The 17,156-nt window shown below is 44.5% G+C and overlaps 2 protein-coding genes across 2 annotated transcripts; both read right to left on the reverse strand.

The window, feature by feature from the left end:
- Positions 1-1,056: 1,056 nt before the first annotated feature.
- LOC142072285 (olfactory receptor 5AS1-like) lies at positions 1,057-1,995 on the reverse strand. Its single transcript, XM_075128981.1, has one exon. It carries the CDS (start codon positions 1,993-1,995, stop codon positions 1,057-1,059), a length of 939 nt encoding a protein of 312 aa, XP_074985082.1.
- A 9,037-nt stretch (positions 1,996-11,032) lies between these two features.
- On the reverse strand, positions 11,033-11,980 carry LOC125629921 (olfactory receptor 5W2). The gene has a single exon (XM_048835254.2). It carries the CDS (start codon positions 11,978-11,980, stop codon positions 11,033-11,035), a length of 948 nt encoding a protein of 315 aa, XP_048691211.2.
- Positions 11,981-17,156: the final 5,176 nt, after the last annotated feature.

Below are 17,156 nucleotides of genomic sequence, written 5' to 3' on the forward strand. Positions count from 1 at the left end.
AAAATAATACATGTAAACAAATAGGATGAACACACTTAGTAGATTATAAAATTTATAATGATATGTTACATGGGGCACTTAGAATGAAGCATATTCCAGTTTTGTCTTTTTGAGAAGCATATTTTCATAAAGCATATGGAGTGCAATGTCACACAGAGCTTTGCCCAGCACTGGAGAGAAGGGGGAATTGAACCCAGATCTCCCACCTCACAGGTGAACACCCCAACTATTGGGGTGAAAATTACAAAGGGAAGGACCACCAGTGCCTCCTACAGTGGCTGTGCTGCGACCTTTATGAAAATCCTCCCCCCCACACACACATTGTTTTGGGACAAAGCCATTCAGCGTATTTGTAACACATTTGTGAAGAGTTTCAGGTCAATCCAAACAGTATTGTTTTTGACAATAAATGATTAGTCCAGAAGAAATTCACTGATTCTAGCTATCATAGAATATCAGGGTTGGAAGGGACCTCAGAATGTCATCATGTCCAAACCGCAGCTTAAAGCAGGACCAATCCCCAATTTTTGCCCCAGTCCCTAAATGCCCCCCTCAAGGATTGAACTCACAACCCGGGGTTTACTAGGTCAATGCTCAAACCACTGAGCTATCCTCCCCCTGCACGTGCACGCACACACATGCTCACACTCTCTCTCTCTCTCTCTCCCCCATCTCTCTCTCTTACTTTTGCAATTTTATTCCTAATTTTATTCCTAAACTCTCTGTGATGGGTTGGGTCACAGAAGCCCCTCTCGAACAGCCACCCAATGTCCTGAGACATAAAGTTGAACTTTTCATGCTCTAGGTGGGTGTCCCTAGCCACCAGCCTCTAGCTCATAAAATCATTCTCTCTCTTTGGCTCTGTTATGCTTCCCATGTTTCATCCACTGATCTCAGTTGGGGCCAGCAGACCTTGTTGGGATACAAACAAAGTAATAACAAGACAATAATGAACAATACTCCCATGGGCTCTGCGAAATTTCTTAGTAATGGACTGGGAATTGAATTCACATGTTTCCACTCCCCACCACGAAACCAATACAGCGTTAAACAGATTCAAGAATTGGTTAGGAGTTTCTTCATTGAGTTCCTCAGGGCGTCCTTCACCTCTGTGTTCCTCAGGCTGTAGATGAAGGGGTTCAACATGGGGATCATCAGCGTGTAAAACACTGAGGTCACTTTGTCTCTGTCCATGGAATAGCTGGAGGTGGGACGCAAATACATGAAGAGGAAGGTGCCAAAAAGCAGGACCACAGCAGTTAAGTGGAAAGAGCAGGTGGAGAAGGCTTTGTGCCGGCCCTCAGCAGAGCGGATCTGCAGGATGGTGGAGATGATACAGACATAGGAGAGGAGGACAGTCACAAAGCTGCTCACTGAAATGCAGCTCATGAAAGCAAATGTCACAATCTCATTGATGCGGGTGTCAGAGCAGGAGAGCGCCAACAGTGGGGGGATGTCACAGAAGAAATGATTGATGATGTTGGAGCTGCAGAATGACAGCCGAAACGTAACACATGTGTGTATCATTGAATCCACCACCCCCACAGCATACACCCCAGCCACTAGCTGTTTACAAAGGTGCCTAGACATGGTGACTGTATAGAGCAGCGGGTTACAGATGGCCACATAACGGTCATACGCCATCACAGCCAGCAAGAGGCACTCAACATCTGAAAAAGCGATAGAGAGATACATTTGCACAGCACAGGTAGTGTAAGAAATGCTTTTCCTCTTGGCTAAGAAATTCAGCAACATGTGAGGGGAAATTATCAAGGAAACGCAGAGGTCACAGAAAGACAAATTACTGAGGAAAAAGTACATGGGGGTGTGGAGTCGGGGATCAATTGATATTAACAAGATCATCCCCCCATTCCCTAGCAGGGTGATACCATAAATCAGTAGGAACACCACAAACAGAGGAACCTGCAGCTCCCGACGATCTGTCAGTCCTGACAGAATGAACTCGGTCACCTCCGAGTGATTTCCCTCTTCCATCTCCTCTGCACAGAGATCAGGCTGCTACAGAGATGTGGGCAGGTGGATGGTGTGGAAAACTTGTCCCTTCTCTGTAATGAAGTAATTGAAGATAAATGGAGATCAGTTTCTCAATGGTCATCAGTACCTGCTGGTACTGATCACAGCTGGTCATACCAGGTGTTCGATAAAATGCACATGCTGTGCAAATACAATGACACGCAGGTTAATCATGCCCCCCGCACAAACACTCCTGTTCACTACTTCGAGCAACAAGTAGTGACTTGTGACTCTGCTGTGAGAGAATCAGGGCGAAAATCATCTCTGTCTGAAGAAATTATTTGTTAGCTGAACAAGGGGTGAGAGTAAAGGAGTGTCAATCTTTCCACCCTCTTTGAGCAAGGGGAGCTCTATGGCTTGGCTTCTCCGTTTGGGGTAAAGTTGCTCATTGTGCTAATTAAGCTTTTTAGCATTTACTTGAGCCTGTATGAAAACCCAGAGACATAATGGGAAGCCCTGGCTTCAGAGACTATGTAATTGCCTCTTTTTTCGAGCCCAGCAGGTCATTCTTTAGATGAAGGGGTAGGAGTTGGGCTGAGTCTTTTAGTGCTGCAGGTCTGGAATTTAATACCTGTTGATCACCATGGTGTCTGCGTGTGGACGTGTGTGACTGTAATTCAGGACCAGAGCACGTACCTGCTGAGAAGAGAGAGAGAGATGTGGTGGTGTTTCCCCATTGACAAAATCTGCAAGTTTGGAGCATTTGGGAAGTTTTATACAGAGATTTGTGATCTGTGGGACATGATTCCTTAAGCAACTGGGAATAACTGAGCTCAGATAGCCATAAAACCTAATTAATGCATTCAGTGACCTAAAGCCACCCTCAGTGTAATTGGTGCCCTGGGGATTAATTCAACCTACTCTTTCTCACTGTGTTATTAAATGATGCAATTTCTACCACAGTTACGGAGTATGAGATTTGGGGTATATTTCATCCTGCTGTTTTCAGTGACAGCTGGGTACTGCGTAGAGCTGATCCACAAGGTGTTTTTTTGTTTTTGTTTTTTTGTAGAGACCAAATTTTTTTTGCTAAAACTGAACATTTCAGCCTGGAAATACCATGGGGGTGCCTCAGATACCACACACCACCAATCTCTTCCATGGGCCAGGCTTCCAGGCTGGACTACATCCCCCATGATGCATGATGTTCTCTTCTCTTGCTGAACTTCCCTGGAACATCACCAGACTCCCACAGCCATGGTTCAGGGAGGAGGAGAGTTTGGCATGTTGCTGGAAATCTTATAATTTTCAGGGAAAAGATAATTTCATGGAAAAAAGAGTTGAATGGAAAATCTAATTTCCCATCAAAAAAACTTCTCAAGAAAAGACTATTCTCTGTAAGTGCCCAATCAGGAAATAGTTAAGATAACAATGAACTTTGAGAGACACCAATCCACATCTGAGCTTTCCTGGGAATGTGGCATCAGCCTGTAAGGAACTGAGTCATGCATGGACATGTGACTTGCCCATGTGACTCCAAAACTCCATCTGGAGCTGGATTCTCCCTAGGAGGGGGGAGGGGATTTCCACTCACAAGAGAGAGACTGTATAAGCCCCCGGGGAAACCCCTTCATTTTGTCTTCAGCTGTCACAGAAGGTAGTCTTTCTACCCCAAGGAGATGCCTGAAAGAAACTGGAACAAGGGACAGTAACTACAGGGGTGTGATTGATTGCTGGACCCAGACTAGGAGGAAGTGTAGTCTGTAAAAGAGGCTTATTGCAACATCTCTGAGGGTGAGATTTACCTGCATTTAGTTTTTTACTGTATTAGGTTTAGAGTTATGTGTTTTATTTTATTTTGTTTGGTAATTCACTTTGTTCTGTCTGTTATTACTTGGACCAACTTAAATCCTACTTTTTTGTATTTAATAAAATCACTTTTTACTTATTAATTAACCCTGAGTATGTATTAATAGCTGGTGGGGGGGGGGGGAAGAGGGCAAACAGCAGAGTGTATCTCTCTATCAGTGTTATAAAGGCAAACAGTTTATGAGTTTACCCTGTATAAGCTTTGTACAGAGTAAAACAGATTTATTTAGGGTTCGGACCCCATTGGGAGCTGGGTATCTGAGTGCTGGAGACAGGAGCACTTCTTAAGTTGTTTTCAGTGAAGCCTGCAGCTTGTGGGGGACATGGTTGAGACTTGGATCTGGGTTTGCAGCAGGCAAGTGTGTTTGGCTCAAACAAGATAAGGTAGTTAAGTCCCAAGCTTTCAGGGGAAACAGGTTCAGAGGGAGACTCAGCACATCAGGTGGCAGTCCCAAAGGGGTTTCTGAGACCCAACACCTCACAGTGGTGTAGTCAAGCAGGATCTGTGCACAACTGATTCCTTTGATACACTGGTTGTGATTTTGCATTAGTTTTGGGTGTGGTGGGTGGAGAACAGACAAAGTGGTTACTGGTTTGTTATTTATTTCGGGTAAGGGAAATAGGGACAGAAAAAGAAGCAAAATAAGTAAGAGTGAAGATCAAAAGAAGCTAAAACTGCAGAAGTTGCAGACTGCCCAGAAAGCCTGGACACTGGGCAATGGGAAAGTCTCTGTTAACTAAGAGGCCCCTGAGCTGAGTGCATCTCAGTTTCAGTGAACTGCAGAGGCGGTGTGGCCCAGCACAAGAAAGCAGAAAAATGACTACCAGTGCGGCAGCTGCTAAGGTAGAGCTGGCCAGACTGGAAGCAGAAGAGAAGGCAAAGGACATGGAGTTTCAATTGAAGCTCAAAGAGGGAGAGGCAGCCAGGGAAGAAGCTGCCCATAAAAGGGCTAGGGAAGCAGAGGCAGCCAGGGACAAATAAGCCCTGGAGTTAAGAGGCCCAGAAGCATGATTGAGGCCCAGATTGAGGCCCAGAAGCATGAACTGGCTGTTATTGAGTGGAAGAGACAAAACCCACCAGCATCAGGCCCCACTTCCCCAAAATACACAAATGGGAGCAACAATGTCCACAGTATGATGAGTCCAGTGATATTGCCGAATATTTCATCACGTTTGTGCATCCTCCATACAATTCCTGACAATCAAAAAAGGACCACATTGGTCTTAAAATTGACTGGAAGAGCTCTGGACATATTCAATAAGATGGGTATTGATAATGCTTCAAACTGTGGTAAATTTAAGAAACAGGTTTTGTGGGACAAAAAGTTGGATGCAGTGGGTGGATTGGCTGAGTTTGCAGACTCTTTTGAGCTGTCGCAAGCTGCAACTAAACAGAAACCAGTGGCAGAGGGACACCGGGTTGGGGGAAGCAGAATTACCGTTTTATCCCAGGGAAAGTGGAGGCTGAGCGTTCACCTCCCCATTCCCCTGTTACTCGTCCCAAGTCTCCTGTACGCGCAGAGGAGCCCAAGAGGTGCTCAGATTGTGAGTCCACTGAGCACCTGAGGAAGAAATGTCCTTTGCTGAGTAGGAACAGTCAGCAGGTAACACGTGAAGCTGCTGCTTCTCAGACCAGGCTGCTGCCTCTTTCCACACAGGATTTGTTAAGGTGGCTTCTACCCAACCAAGCTGTGAGCACATGCATGCTGTTAAACTGAATGGAAAAGTTCTCCTAGGATTGAGGGACATGGGTGCAGAGATTTCTGTGGTGAGGAGAGACCTGATCCAGGAGAAGGATCTGTTGCCATGGAAAATGGCAGAATTAGAACTGGTGGGAGGTTAGAAAGTCCTTGCCCCTTTAGCTAAGGTGCACATGGAAACTGGTGATTTGCAGGCTGAGCTGACTGTTGCTACAGTGGCTCACAATCTTGCACTGTTTCGACTGGGGAATGATTTCTTTGATGTGGCGGAATCTGTCCCTGGCTTGGTTAACAGCGAGAAGGTATCTTGTGCTCAAAGCCCCAGGGCAGGGTGTGTGTGTGTGTGAAGTCACTTGGGCTAGTCGGGGAATAGGAGAGAGTCTCTTAAATTCCTCTGTAGCAGTGAAGCATGCAGCTTTAGGGGCAGGAATGTCTGTAATCAGTTCCTGTAGCTCCGGGGCTCAAGGCAAGTCCCTGCAGGAGGGGCTGGACAAAGCCAGCTCCTGTCCTGTGATCATCTGCCTGGGGGAGGGGAATATTCCACCTGTATCAAGGAGGCCGTCCCAGATGCTGACTGCCAGGAAGTTGCAGGTCGGCAGGGGACAGGCCCTGCTCTGGGGTGCACAGAAACGTACCCCAAAGGTGGAAGTTGAAGTCCTGGTAACCGCTGTGGTGGGAACAGACCCCAGGGACTCTGTAGCTGGAAGCAAGCCCAACCTGAGGGAAAGAGCGGGATTTTGCTAGCCAGGGAAGGGTCTGTCATAGCTGGTCGCTGTGAGCCCACAGCTGGACCAGAGTAACCCTCCCTCTTGGGGGACGCAGGAGTGTCTGACCCCGAGGAGAGCCCAGAGAAGGAAGTCCAGATAGAAGGTGAGGGGGGGATCAGAGAGACGCCCACCCAGCTGACCTGTTAGTAATTGAAGGGATCTTACCCATCCAAAGCGCTCAAAGCACACAAAGAATGTTATTCCTGATATCCTTATAAAAAATAACACAGTCTCTTCAAGGCTGGTGGGAGAAAAACTCTGCACTTGGAAAGTTTCAAAAGAGGGAGGGGCCAAGGGCAGGCATGGTTGCAGTGCCCCCTTTCCTTGCCAAAGCCTCAAACACATGCCTAAATTAAAAGTGAGGCAGAAGAATCTGCATCAGAGCACCTACCAGGGTACACAAAGGAATTGGGAAATGCAATAGACACTAAACAAGCTACATTGTGTGTACAAAGCCTGTCCGCCGAAGATTTTCTGTTAATCTTGTGTCTTTTCCTACTTTATCTATTGGTCAAGACAAAGGAGATAATACTTGTGATAAACCCTTGAAAGATGTGGGACACAACTATTTTGTGGAAAAAACTTTTGTTCATGCTAGCGATGATGACAAGACAGTCCCCAAAGCATGTCACTTTTTGGCTTATACTGTAAAGAGGCTGGAAGCTTGGCATAGCATCAAAAGCATAACAGGCCTACGCTGCTGTATGGAAGGGGAAACTGAGGCACACTGCCTCAAGGCATTGGTGGATAAATGCCAAGACACCTACACTTTAATAGATATTGCTGTCTACCTTCAATTTGCAATACTACACCCCAACCTCTTTTGAGACATCCGGGGACCAAGAACCCCAAACCTTGCTAGAAAACCTATGAATGACATCATACGTTTTAAAGGTACTAAAAAGGGGTGTGAACAGAAACAAACAGGGATTTTACATGCACTGCCTCCACCATGGACAGTGTCCAAGCCTCTGGCAGTGTGTTCAGGAGGAGGATGTGACGTTGCACCCCATAATGCTTTCTAGAAATATGCTTATGAGTGTAAATATGACATAACTGGAATGTGGTTTATGCTAGATATGCCATGTAAGAATATATCTGCAAAGGTTATGATCTACTGCATATATTCATCCTATTTCCATGCATGTAACATTTTTGTATTCGAAGTTATGAATACTTGTTATGTACTTGTTTGATTTTAAGTAGCCTCAGTGAAGCACTTGGTCAGCTTCTTGAGAAAAGGCTATTCTCTGAAAGTGCCCAATCGAGAAACGCTTAAGCTAACAATGAACTTTGAGAGACGCCAATCCACATGTGAGCTTTCCTGGGAATTTGTCCTCGGCCTGTAAGGAACTGAGTACCCTTCTCTGTGCCTGCTCCAGTTTGAATTCATCTTTCTTAAACATAGGAGACCAGAACTGCACACAGTATTCCAGATGAGGTCTCACCAGTGCCTTGTAGAACGGTACTAACACCTCCTTATCTCTACTGGAAATACCTCGCCTGATGCATCCCAAGACCGCATTAGCTTTTTTTCACGGCCATATCACATTGGTGGCTCATAGTAATCCTGCGGTCAACCAATACTACGAGGTCCTTCTCCTCCTCTGTTACTTCCAATTGATGCATCCCCAGTTTATAACAAAAATTCTTGTTATTAATCCCTGTCAAGGTTCCTCCCCCACTCTGAACTCTAGGGTACAGATGTGGGGACCTGCATGAAAAACCTCCTAAGCTTATCTTTACCAGCTTAGGTCAAAACTTCCCCAAGGTACAAAATATTCCACACGTTGTCCTTGGACTGGCCGCTACCACCACCAAACTAATACTGGTTACTGGGGAAGAGCTGTTTGGACGCGTCCTTCCCCCCAAAATACTTCCCAAAACCTTGCACCCCACTTCCTGGACAAGGTTTGGTAAAAAGCCTCACCAATTTGCCTAGGTGACTACAGACCCAGACCCTTGGATCTTAAGAACAATGAACAATCCTCCCAACACTTGCACCCCCCCTTTCCTGGGAAATGTTGGATAAAAAGCCTCACCAATTTGCATAGGTGACCACAGACCTGAACCCTTGGATCTGAGAACAATGAAAAAGCATTCAGTTTTTTACAAGAAGACTTTTAATAAAAAATAGAAGTAAATAGAAATAAAGAAATCCCCCCTGTAAAATCAGGATGGTAGATATCTTACAGGGTAATTAGATTCAAAAACATAGAGAACCCCTCTAGGCAAAACCTTAAGTTACAAAAAAGATACACAGACAGAAATAGTTATTCTATTCAGCACAATTCTTTTCTCAGCCATTTAAAGAAATCATAATCTAACACATACCTAGCTAGATTACTTACTAAAAGTTCTAAGATTCCATTCCTGGTCTATCCCCGGCAAAGACCCAGCATACAGACAGACACAGACCCTTTGTTTCTCTCCCTCCTCCCAGCTTTTGAAAATATCTTGTCTCCTCATTGGTCATTTTGGTCAGGTGCCAGCGAGGTTACCTTTAGCTTCTTAACCCTTTACAGGTGAGAGGAGCTTTCCCCTGGCCAGGAGGGATTTCAAAGGGGTTTACCCTTCCCTTTATATTTATGACAATCCCTAAATGCATGACCTTGCACTTTTCACTATTAAATTTATGAATAATTTATTGTAAAAAACAATGCCATTGGGGTTCACCTGAAATTATTCACAAATGTGTTACAAAGTCTCCTAATAGCCTTGTCCCAAAACAATGTGTGTGGGGGAGGAGGATTTAGGTGCCGGTCGCAAAGCAGCCACTGGTAGGAGGTGGTGATGCTCCCTCTCTTTGTAATTTTTAGCTCAATAGGTAGGGTGTTCATGTGTGAGGTGAGAGATCCAGGTTCAATTCTCCCTTCTGTCCAGTGCTGGGCAAAGATGTGCACTTGAGTTTCCTGTATTTCCAGAAAGCATCCTAGCCCCTGAGTGATGTGCTATTCCTGTCTGGGTTGCTCTCAATCTCTCCTTTCAAAGTTGTTCTACGGTGGAAAACTAATTAAAAAACAATTGGAACAGAGACACGAAGTTGAACATGTTGGTGCCCCGAACCACTTGTCTATAGAGTCATTCTCTCTTTCTGGCCCTGTGATTCTTCTCGTGTTTTATCCACAATGCAAGAGCTTCAACAGGAGAGACTGAGGCCGTATCTACACAACTGGCTCAATTGGTACTACTGCAATAGATGAAATGGTGTTGATTGAGAAGGTCAGGGGAAGACATGCTAAGTCAGTGGGAGAGCGCTCACCTGTTGAAATCTGTACTCCATGTCCCTCAGAGACTGTGTTCCATTGTGGATATTCCTCAGGGCTGATTTACACTAACGCTGTTGGATTATCTGTGTTACAGTACTTCAGTAACGTAACTCTCCCATTGACATAGCATGGTGTGGACTTAGTCAACTTGAAGTAGCATAACTTAGATCAATTTACAGGAGTAGCGTAGACCAGTCCTGAAAATGATGCAGGACAGAACATAGCCCAGTCACCAGGATACTGTCCAGAAATGTGGGAGACCCACTTTCAAATTGTTTCTCCCCATCAGAGAGAGGGAGGATTGACCAGAATCTCCCACTACCAATGGGAGTGATCTAATCACTAGGTTAAAGTCTACAAGGGAAACAGCACCATTACTGCCTCTTCCATTCCCATCACTTTTGTCAGTGTGGCTCTACATTGTCTTTGCTTTGACATCAAAAAGTATCCAGGAAGGAAAGGAAATGTTCCATTTCTGGTCATGCTAAATAGTTCCTTCGACCCACAGGACATTTCTGTCAATGTTTTCAATTTGCCAAACATTTAAGGAAAATTTCAGATTTGGATCAGATTGAACTGAATTTGTTTCTGAATGTTTTATAACCACCCATGAACCCAAAAATCCGCTATTGTCCCAGCTCTACTCATTTCTCACTATCTGTAACCTGAGCTGTACAATTCCCAGAATCCTATTCTTCAGAGTCCATAGGACTTACCCTAAGAACTAAAAGTAAGACCTCATAGCTAACCTGCTGATGTGGTATAAACATCTCATGTCTGATATGACTTTTTCTTTCTGTATAATTTATGTCCTAGAGAAAACTCACCCTTTCCATTTTACTTTGTGTTCAGTTCAGTGCAGCTTCTCACCGAGGATGCACACACACCATGTTCTCTTTTTGATATGTTACTCTTGTTCTTACTTGTTGTTTTGTTGCTCACTTAACTTAAAATGAAGGCCGTTATGATGGAAATCACTTTTCTCCTCCACATGAATGGATACAAACCCGGCGACAATCTCTACAACAACCCCACAGAGGACATAAAGGGCTACAGAGGATCAGGAGTGTGTACAAAACTCCCTTTGGTTCAGCCACAGAAACCACACACTTCATACTTGCAACTGCATATTGAAACTAAACCCAATGCAAAGCAGAGGGAGAGATAGATTAGATGCCCTCCTGTTCTTTCCCAATACATATAGATCTATGTTTTCAAAGCACACCACATATATTCACACATGTGAAACAGGTGCCCCCTAGAATTTTGCTGGGAGAGTAGCTTAATAAAACCCTGATCTTAATTGGGGCCTACAGGCCTTGTTGGAATACAAACAAATTAATAACAGTAACAGTAATGAACAATACTATCATAGGATATGTGAAATTACATTAAAAAGGGCTGGGAATTGAATTCACCTATTTCCACTTCCCATCACTCTTATGGTATTGAGTTAACAGATTTGAGAATTGGTTAGGAGTTTATTCATTACTTTCCTCAGGGCATCCTTCACTTCCGTGTTCCTCAGGCTGTAGATGAGGGGGTTCAACATGGGGATCACCAGTGTGTAAAACACTGAGGTTATTTTGTCCATGTCCATGGAATAGCTGGAGGTGGGACGTAAGTAAATGAAGAGTTGGATGCCATAAAATATTACCACCGCAGTCAAGTGGAAAGTGCAGGTGGAAAAGGCCTTGCGCTGGCCTTCAGCAGAGTGGATCTGCAGGATGGTGGAGATGATATAGAAATAGGAGAGGAGGACAGTCACAAAGCTGCTCACTAGAATACAGCCAATGAAGGCAAACATCACAATCTCATTGATGTGGGTGTCAGAGCAGGAGAGTGCCAGTAGTTGGGGAATGTCACAGAAGAAATGACTGATAATGTTGGAGGTGCAGAACGACAGCCGAAATGTACAAAATGTGTGTATCATTGAATCTACCAACCCCACAGCGCACACCCCAGCCACCAGCTGCTTACAAAGCTGCCTGGACATAGTGACCGTATAGAGCAGCGGGTTACAGATGGCCACATAACGGTCATATGCCATGACAGCCAGCAAGAGGCACTCAATATCTGCAAAAGAGACAAAGAGATACATTTGCACAGCACAGGCCGTGTAAGAAATGCTTTTCCTCTCGGCAAAGAAATTCAGCAGCATCTTAGGGGAAATTGTTGAGGAATAGCAGAGGTCACAGAAAGACAAATTACTGAGGAAAAAGTACATGGGGGTGTGGAGTCGGGGATCAATCCTGATTAACAAGATCATCCCCCCATTCCCCACCAGGGTGATACCATAAATCAATAGGAACACCATAAACAGGGGGACCTGCAGCTCCGGACGATCTGTCAATCCTGAGAGAATGAACTCAGTTGCCTCTGAGTGATTTCCCTCTTCCATCTCCTCCGCACAGAGATCAGGCTGCTACAGAGATGTGGGCAGGTGGATGGTGCAGAAAACCTGTCCCTTCTCTGTAATGAAGTAAGTGATGATAAATGGAGACCAGTTTCTTAATGGACATCAGTACCCACTCCAGGAAGGGCTTCGTCCACAGAGCCAGATGTTCACAGCTGGTCATTCCAGGTGTTTGATAAAATGCACAGACTGTGCAAATACAATGATAGGCATCTTAATCATGCCCCCCCACACAAACACTCCTGTTCACTAATCCAGACAGAAAACAGTGACTTGTGACTCTGCTGGGAAAGCATCAGCCTAAAGGGATTATTCCTTAGCTAAAGAAGGGGTGAGCGTAAAGGAGTGTTAATCATTTTACTCTCTTTGGGCAAGGGGAGCTCTGCGGCTTGGCATGTTCGTTTAGGGTAAAGTTGCTTCCTGTGCTAATTAAGCTTTTTGGAAAAGCCCTAGCTTCAGTGACTGTGTAATTGCCTATTTGTTTCCAACCAAAGGAGGTCGCTCCTTTTGCTGAAGGGGTCAGAGTTGGGGCTGAGGCTTTTGGTGCTGGAGGTCTGCTGATCCCCTTGGTGTCTGCTTGTTTGTGTGTGTGAGAATAATTCAGGACAATAGCACGTACCTGCTGGGAAGAGAGAGAGAGAGAGATGGGTTGGTGTTTCCTCATAGTCAAAAACTGTAAGTTTGGCACATTCGGGAAGCTTTAAACTAAGATGGGTGATCTGTGGGACATGATTCCTGAAGCAACTGGGAATACCTGAGCTCAGAGAGACACAACACCTAATTAATGCATTCAATGAATCAAAGCCACCCTCAGTGTAATTGGTGCCCTGGGGATTAATTAGAGCGACTCTTTCTTACTTTGTTATTAATTGATGCAATTTCTACCAGAGTTACAGAATATGAGGTATGGGGTATATTTCATCCTGCTGTTTTCAGTGCAAGCTGGGTACTGCATAGAGCTGACCCACAAAGTGTGTTGTTTTTTTTCTGGAGACCAAAATCTTTTTGCTAAAAACTTAATATTTCGACTCGGAAATACCACGGATGTGCCTCTGATAACACACAGCACCAATCTCTTCCATGGGCCAGGCTCCCAGTCTATACTACATCCCCCATGATGAATGATGGTCTCTCCTCTTGCTGAACTGCCCTGGAACATCACCAGAGTCCCACAGCCATGGTTTAGGGAGGACGGGAGTTTGGTATTTTGATGGAAAGCTTAAAATTTCCAGTGAAAAGACAAGGAGTACTTGTGGCACCTTAGAGACTAACAAATTTATTAGAGCATAAGCTTTCCACAGCTACAGCTCACTTCATTGGATGCATCCAATGTGCCACAAGTACTCCTTTTCTTTTTATGGATACAGACTAACATGGCTGCTACTCTGAAACCAGTGACAAGACAATTTCTTGGAAAAAATAGTTAAATGGAAAATCCAATTTGAAATAAAAAAAAACTGCTTGAGAAAAATATTCAACCAGCCTTAGCAAGAAATTTGGAATCAAAGGAACTGAAAGCTAGATACAGGTGAAACATCTAAATTGTTTGCAAGTGTAGCTGATGTCTTCTTCTCAGTTATTCCTGATTTCAGAGTAACCTCATTGTCCTGGCCCCAGCAGGTGGAATGTAAAACCTGTAAGTCATGTAAGAGGACTGCAGATTATATCGCTATTTATAGGATGCCAATCACCAGAGTATCTTATGTCCTTCTGTTGATAGGTTTCTCCCCAAAGTAGGAAAGGTAGGTTCAGTAATTTGGCTTGATGGAGACCACATGATGACCAGAGGAGCTCACGAGGAGACCACAGCATGCTACAGAGTTGTGCAGTTCACAAAACTATCCCTCTTGCATGCATATTATCTACACACAGAGCTCAGCTTTAAGATGCTAAATACGTCTACGAGTTAACTAAAAATAGTCTTGCCGTCATCATAAATGTTAATATCTTTGATACGGTATGTCAAAGTTCCTTCCCCACTTTGAACACTAGCCTACAAATGTGGGGACCTGCATGCAAACCCCCTAAGCTTACTTTTACCAGCTTAGGTGAAAACTTCCCCAAGGTACAAACTATTTTACCCCGTGCCTTGATTTTCTACTGCCACCACCAAACATTTCTCTGGGTTCCTGAGAAATACGTAGTTTGGAAAAGTCTTTCCCCAAAAAAATTCTCTCAACCCTTGCACCTCACTTCCTGGGGAAGGTTTGGTAAAAATCCTCACCAATTTGCATAGGTGAACACAGACCCAAGCCCTTGGATCTTAGAACAATGAAAAATACATTCAGTTCTTGAAAAGAAACATTTTAATAGAAGAAACAGTAAAAAGAAAAAGATCATCTCTGTAAGATAACGATGGTAAATACCTTACAGGGTAATTAGATTCAAAACATAGAGAATTCCTCTAGGCAAAACCTTAGGTTACAAAAAGACACACAGAGAGGAATAGTCATTCTATTCAGCACAACTTATTTTCTCAGCCATTTAAAGAAATCATAATCTAACACATATCTAGCTAGATTACTTAATCTGGCCAAGAGCAATTGAAAGGTGGTTAGCCTTCCCTTTATATTTATGACAAGGTATGTGAAGTTATAAGATTATACTGTGTCGTGTTTGCTGTCATCATAAATGTTAATATAAATATTAATCTTTATATTTATGGCACGCTAGGGTGAAACGCTGGCTGGGATTTCTTTCTGGAGCTCTAGGAAAAACAGAATTAACACATGCACCTCTAAATATACTACCAAGTATATAAAGACTAACAATATTTTCCACATCTCAAGGACGATTTTAACTAGTTGATTCTGGCAAACTTTCATGGGAGAGTGCATCAGCCACTTTGTTAGAAGCTCCTGAGATGAGTTGGATGTCAAAATCAAAATCTTGGAGAGCTAAACTCCACCGAATAAGTTTTTTGTTATTTCCCGTGGCGGTATGAAGCGACCGTAGCGCAGCATGGTCGGTTTGCAGGTGGAAACGCCGTCCCCACACATATGGGCGTAACTTTTCCAGAGCATAGACAATGACGTAACATTCTATTTCACTGACTGACCAGTTGCTTTCCCTCTCAGACAGTTTTTTGCTGAGAAACACTACAGGATGGAATTCTTGATCAGGTCCTTTCTGCATTAAACTGCTCCCACACCACGCTCGGACGCATCTGTGGTTACTAGGAACGGTTTGTCAAAGTCTGGGGCCCTTAGTACAGGGTCAGACGTGAGTGTTGCTTTAAGCTGGTTAAAGGCCTTCTGACTCTCTTCGGTCCACTAAATGGCATTTGGCTGTTTCTTTTTGGTTAGGTCTGTCAGTGGGGCAGCGATTTGGCTGTATTGCGGTACAAATCATCTGTAATAACCAGCCAAGCCTAAGAAGGATTGAACCTGTTTCTTTGACTTTGGAACAGGCCACTTTTGGATAGCATCCACTTTGGCCTGTAGGGGGTTGATAGTTCCTTGACCAACCTGGTGTCCAAGGTAAGTCACTCTGTTTAGGCCTATTTGACACTTCTTAGCTTTAACAGTTAGTCCTGCCTCCCTTATGCACTTGAAGACTTTTTGTAGATGTTCCAGGTGTTCTATCCAGGAATCCAGAAATATGGCTTCATCATCCAGGTAGGTGACTGCATATTCTCCTAATCCTGCTAGGAGACCATCTGCAAGTCTTTGGAAGGTGGTGGGTACATTCCGCAGCCCGAAAGGGAGTACATTAAATTCATACGCCCGAGATGTGTGGTGAAGGCTGACCTTTCCTTGGCGGATTCATCTAGCAGTACCTGCCAGTACCCCTTGGTTAAGTCCAAGGTAGAGATGAACTGGGCCCATCCCAGTTTCTCTAATAGTTCATCTGTGCGTGGCATTGGACAGTTGTCTGGGAGAGTTACAGCTTTTAGCTTATGGTAGTCCAGGCAGAAACATATCTCCCCATCTGGTTTGGGAACTAGAACCACTGGAGGTGCCCATGCACTTTCAGAGGGGCGGATTACCCTCATCTGTAACATATCCTGGATCTTCCATTCTATAGCAGTTTTAGCTTGAGGAGAGACCCGGTAAGGTTGGATTTTAATTGGGTGATCATTACCTGTGTCAATGGAGTTCAGTCAGTCCTGGGGTGGCTGAGAACGTTGGCGCGTAGCTAGAGCACAGCTACTTGATCTGCTGTCGCTGCATACACCCAAGGGTCATGGAGAGGTTCACCTCTTCTACACCACCAGCACTTTTCCCTTTGTAGTAGACACCTTCAGGCCACTCAGAGTCGTCTCCTCCCTGGGCTGTAAACTGACAAACCTTTAATTCTCTGGAATAAAAGGACTTTAGAGAATTAATATGGTACACCTTAGGCTTTCGGTTGGAGGTGGGGAATGCTATGAGATAATTAACAGCTCCCAAGCGCTCCTGGACTGTGAATGGCCCTTCCCATGATGCTTCCATTTTATGGGCCTGGAGCACCTTTGAGACCATGACCTGGTCCCCTACTTTGAAGGAACGCTCTCTGGCATGTTTATCATAACAGCTTTTTTGCTCTTTTTGAGCATCCTATAGGTTTTCTTTAGCAAGGGCTAAAGAGGTTCAGAGAGTGTTTTGTAGGTTGGTTACAAAGTCCAGAATGTTAGTTCCTGGAGAAGGTGTAAATCCCTCCCATTGCTGCTTCACCAACTGTAATGGCCCCTTAGTCTTGTGGCCATATACAAGTTCAAATGGTGAAAACCCTAAACTGGGATGTGGTACAGCTCTGTAGGCAAAGAGCAACTGCTGCAACACTGGGTCCCAATCATTGGAGTGCTCATTTACGAATTTACATATCATGGCCCCCAAAGTTCCAATAAACTTCTCCACCATGCCATTTGTTTGATGGTGGTAAGGAGTGGCAGTGAGCTTCCCAGAGGTTTTCTATAGTTCCTGCCAGGAAATTAGTTCCTGCATCTGTGAGGATGTCGGAGGGCCAACCTACCCTGGCAAAAATGTCTGCTAGTGCCTGGCACACACTTTTAGCCCTGGTGTTGCTTAGAGCTACTGCTTCTGGCCATCGGGTGGCAAAAATCTATGAAAGTCAGTATATACTGCTTTCCTCTGGGTGTCTTTTTCAGAAAAGGACCCAGAATATCCACAGCTGCTCGCTGAAATGGAACTTCAATGATGGGGAGTGGCTGGAGAGGGGC

Source organism: Caretta caretta, chromosome 6, assembly GCF_965140235.1.
Source record: "Caretta caretta isolate rCarCar2 chromosome 6, rCarCar1.hap1, whole genome shotgun sequence".
In the NCBI taxonomy this organism is placed as follows: domain Eukaryota; kingdom Metazoa; phylum Chordata; order Testudines; family Cheloniidae; genus Caretta; species Caretta caretta.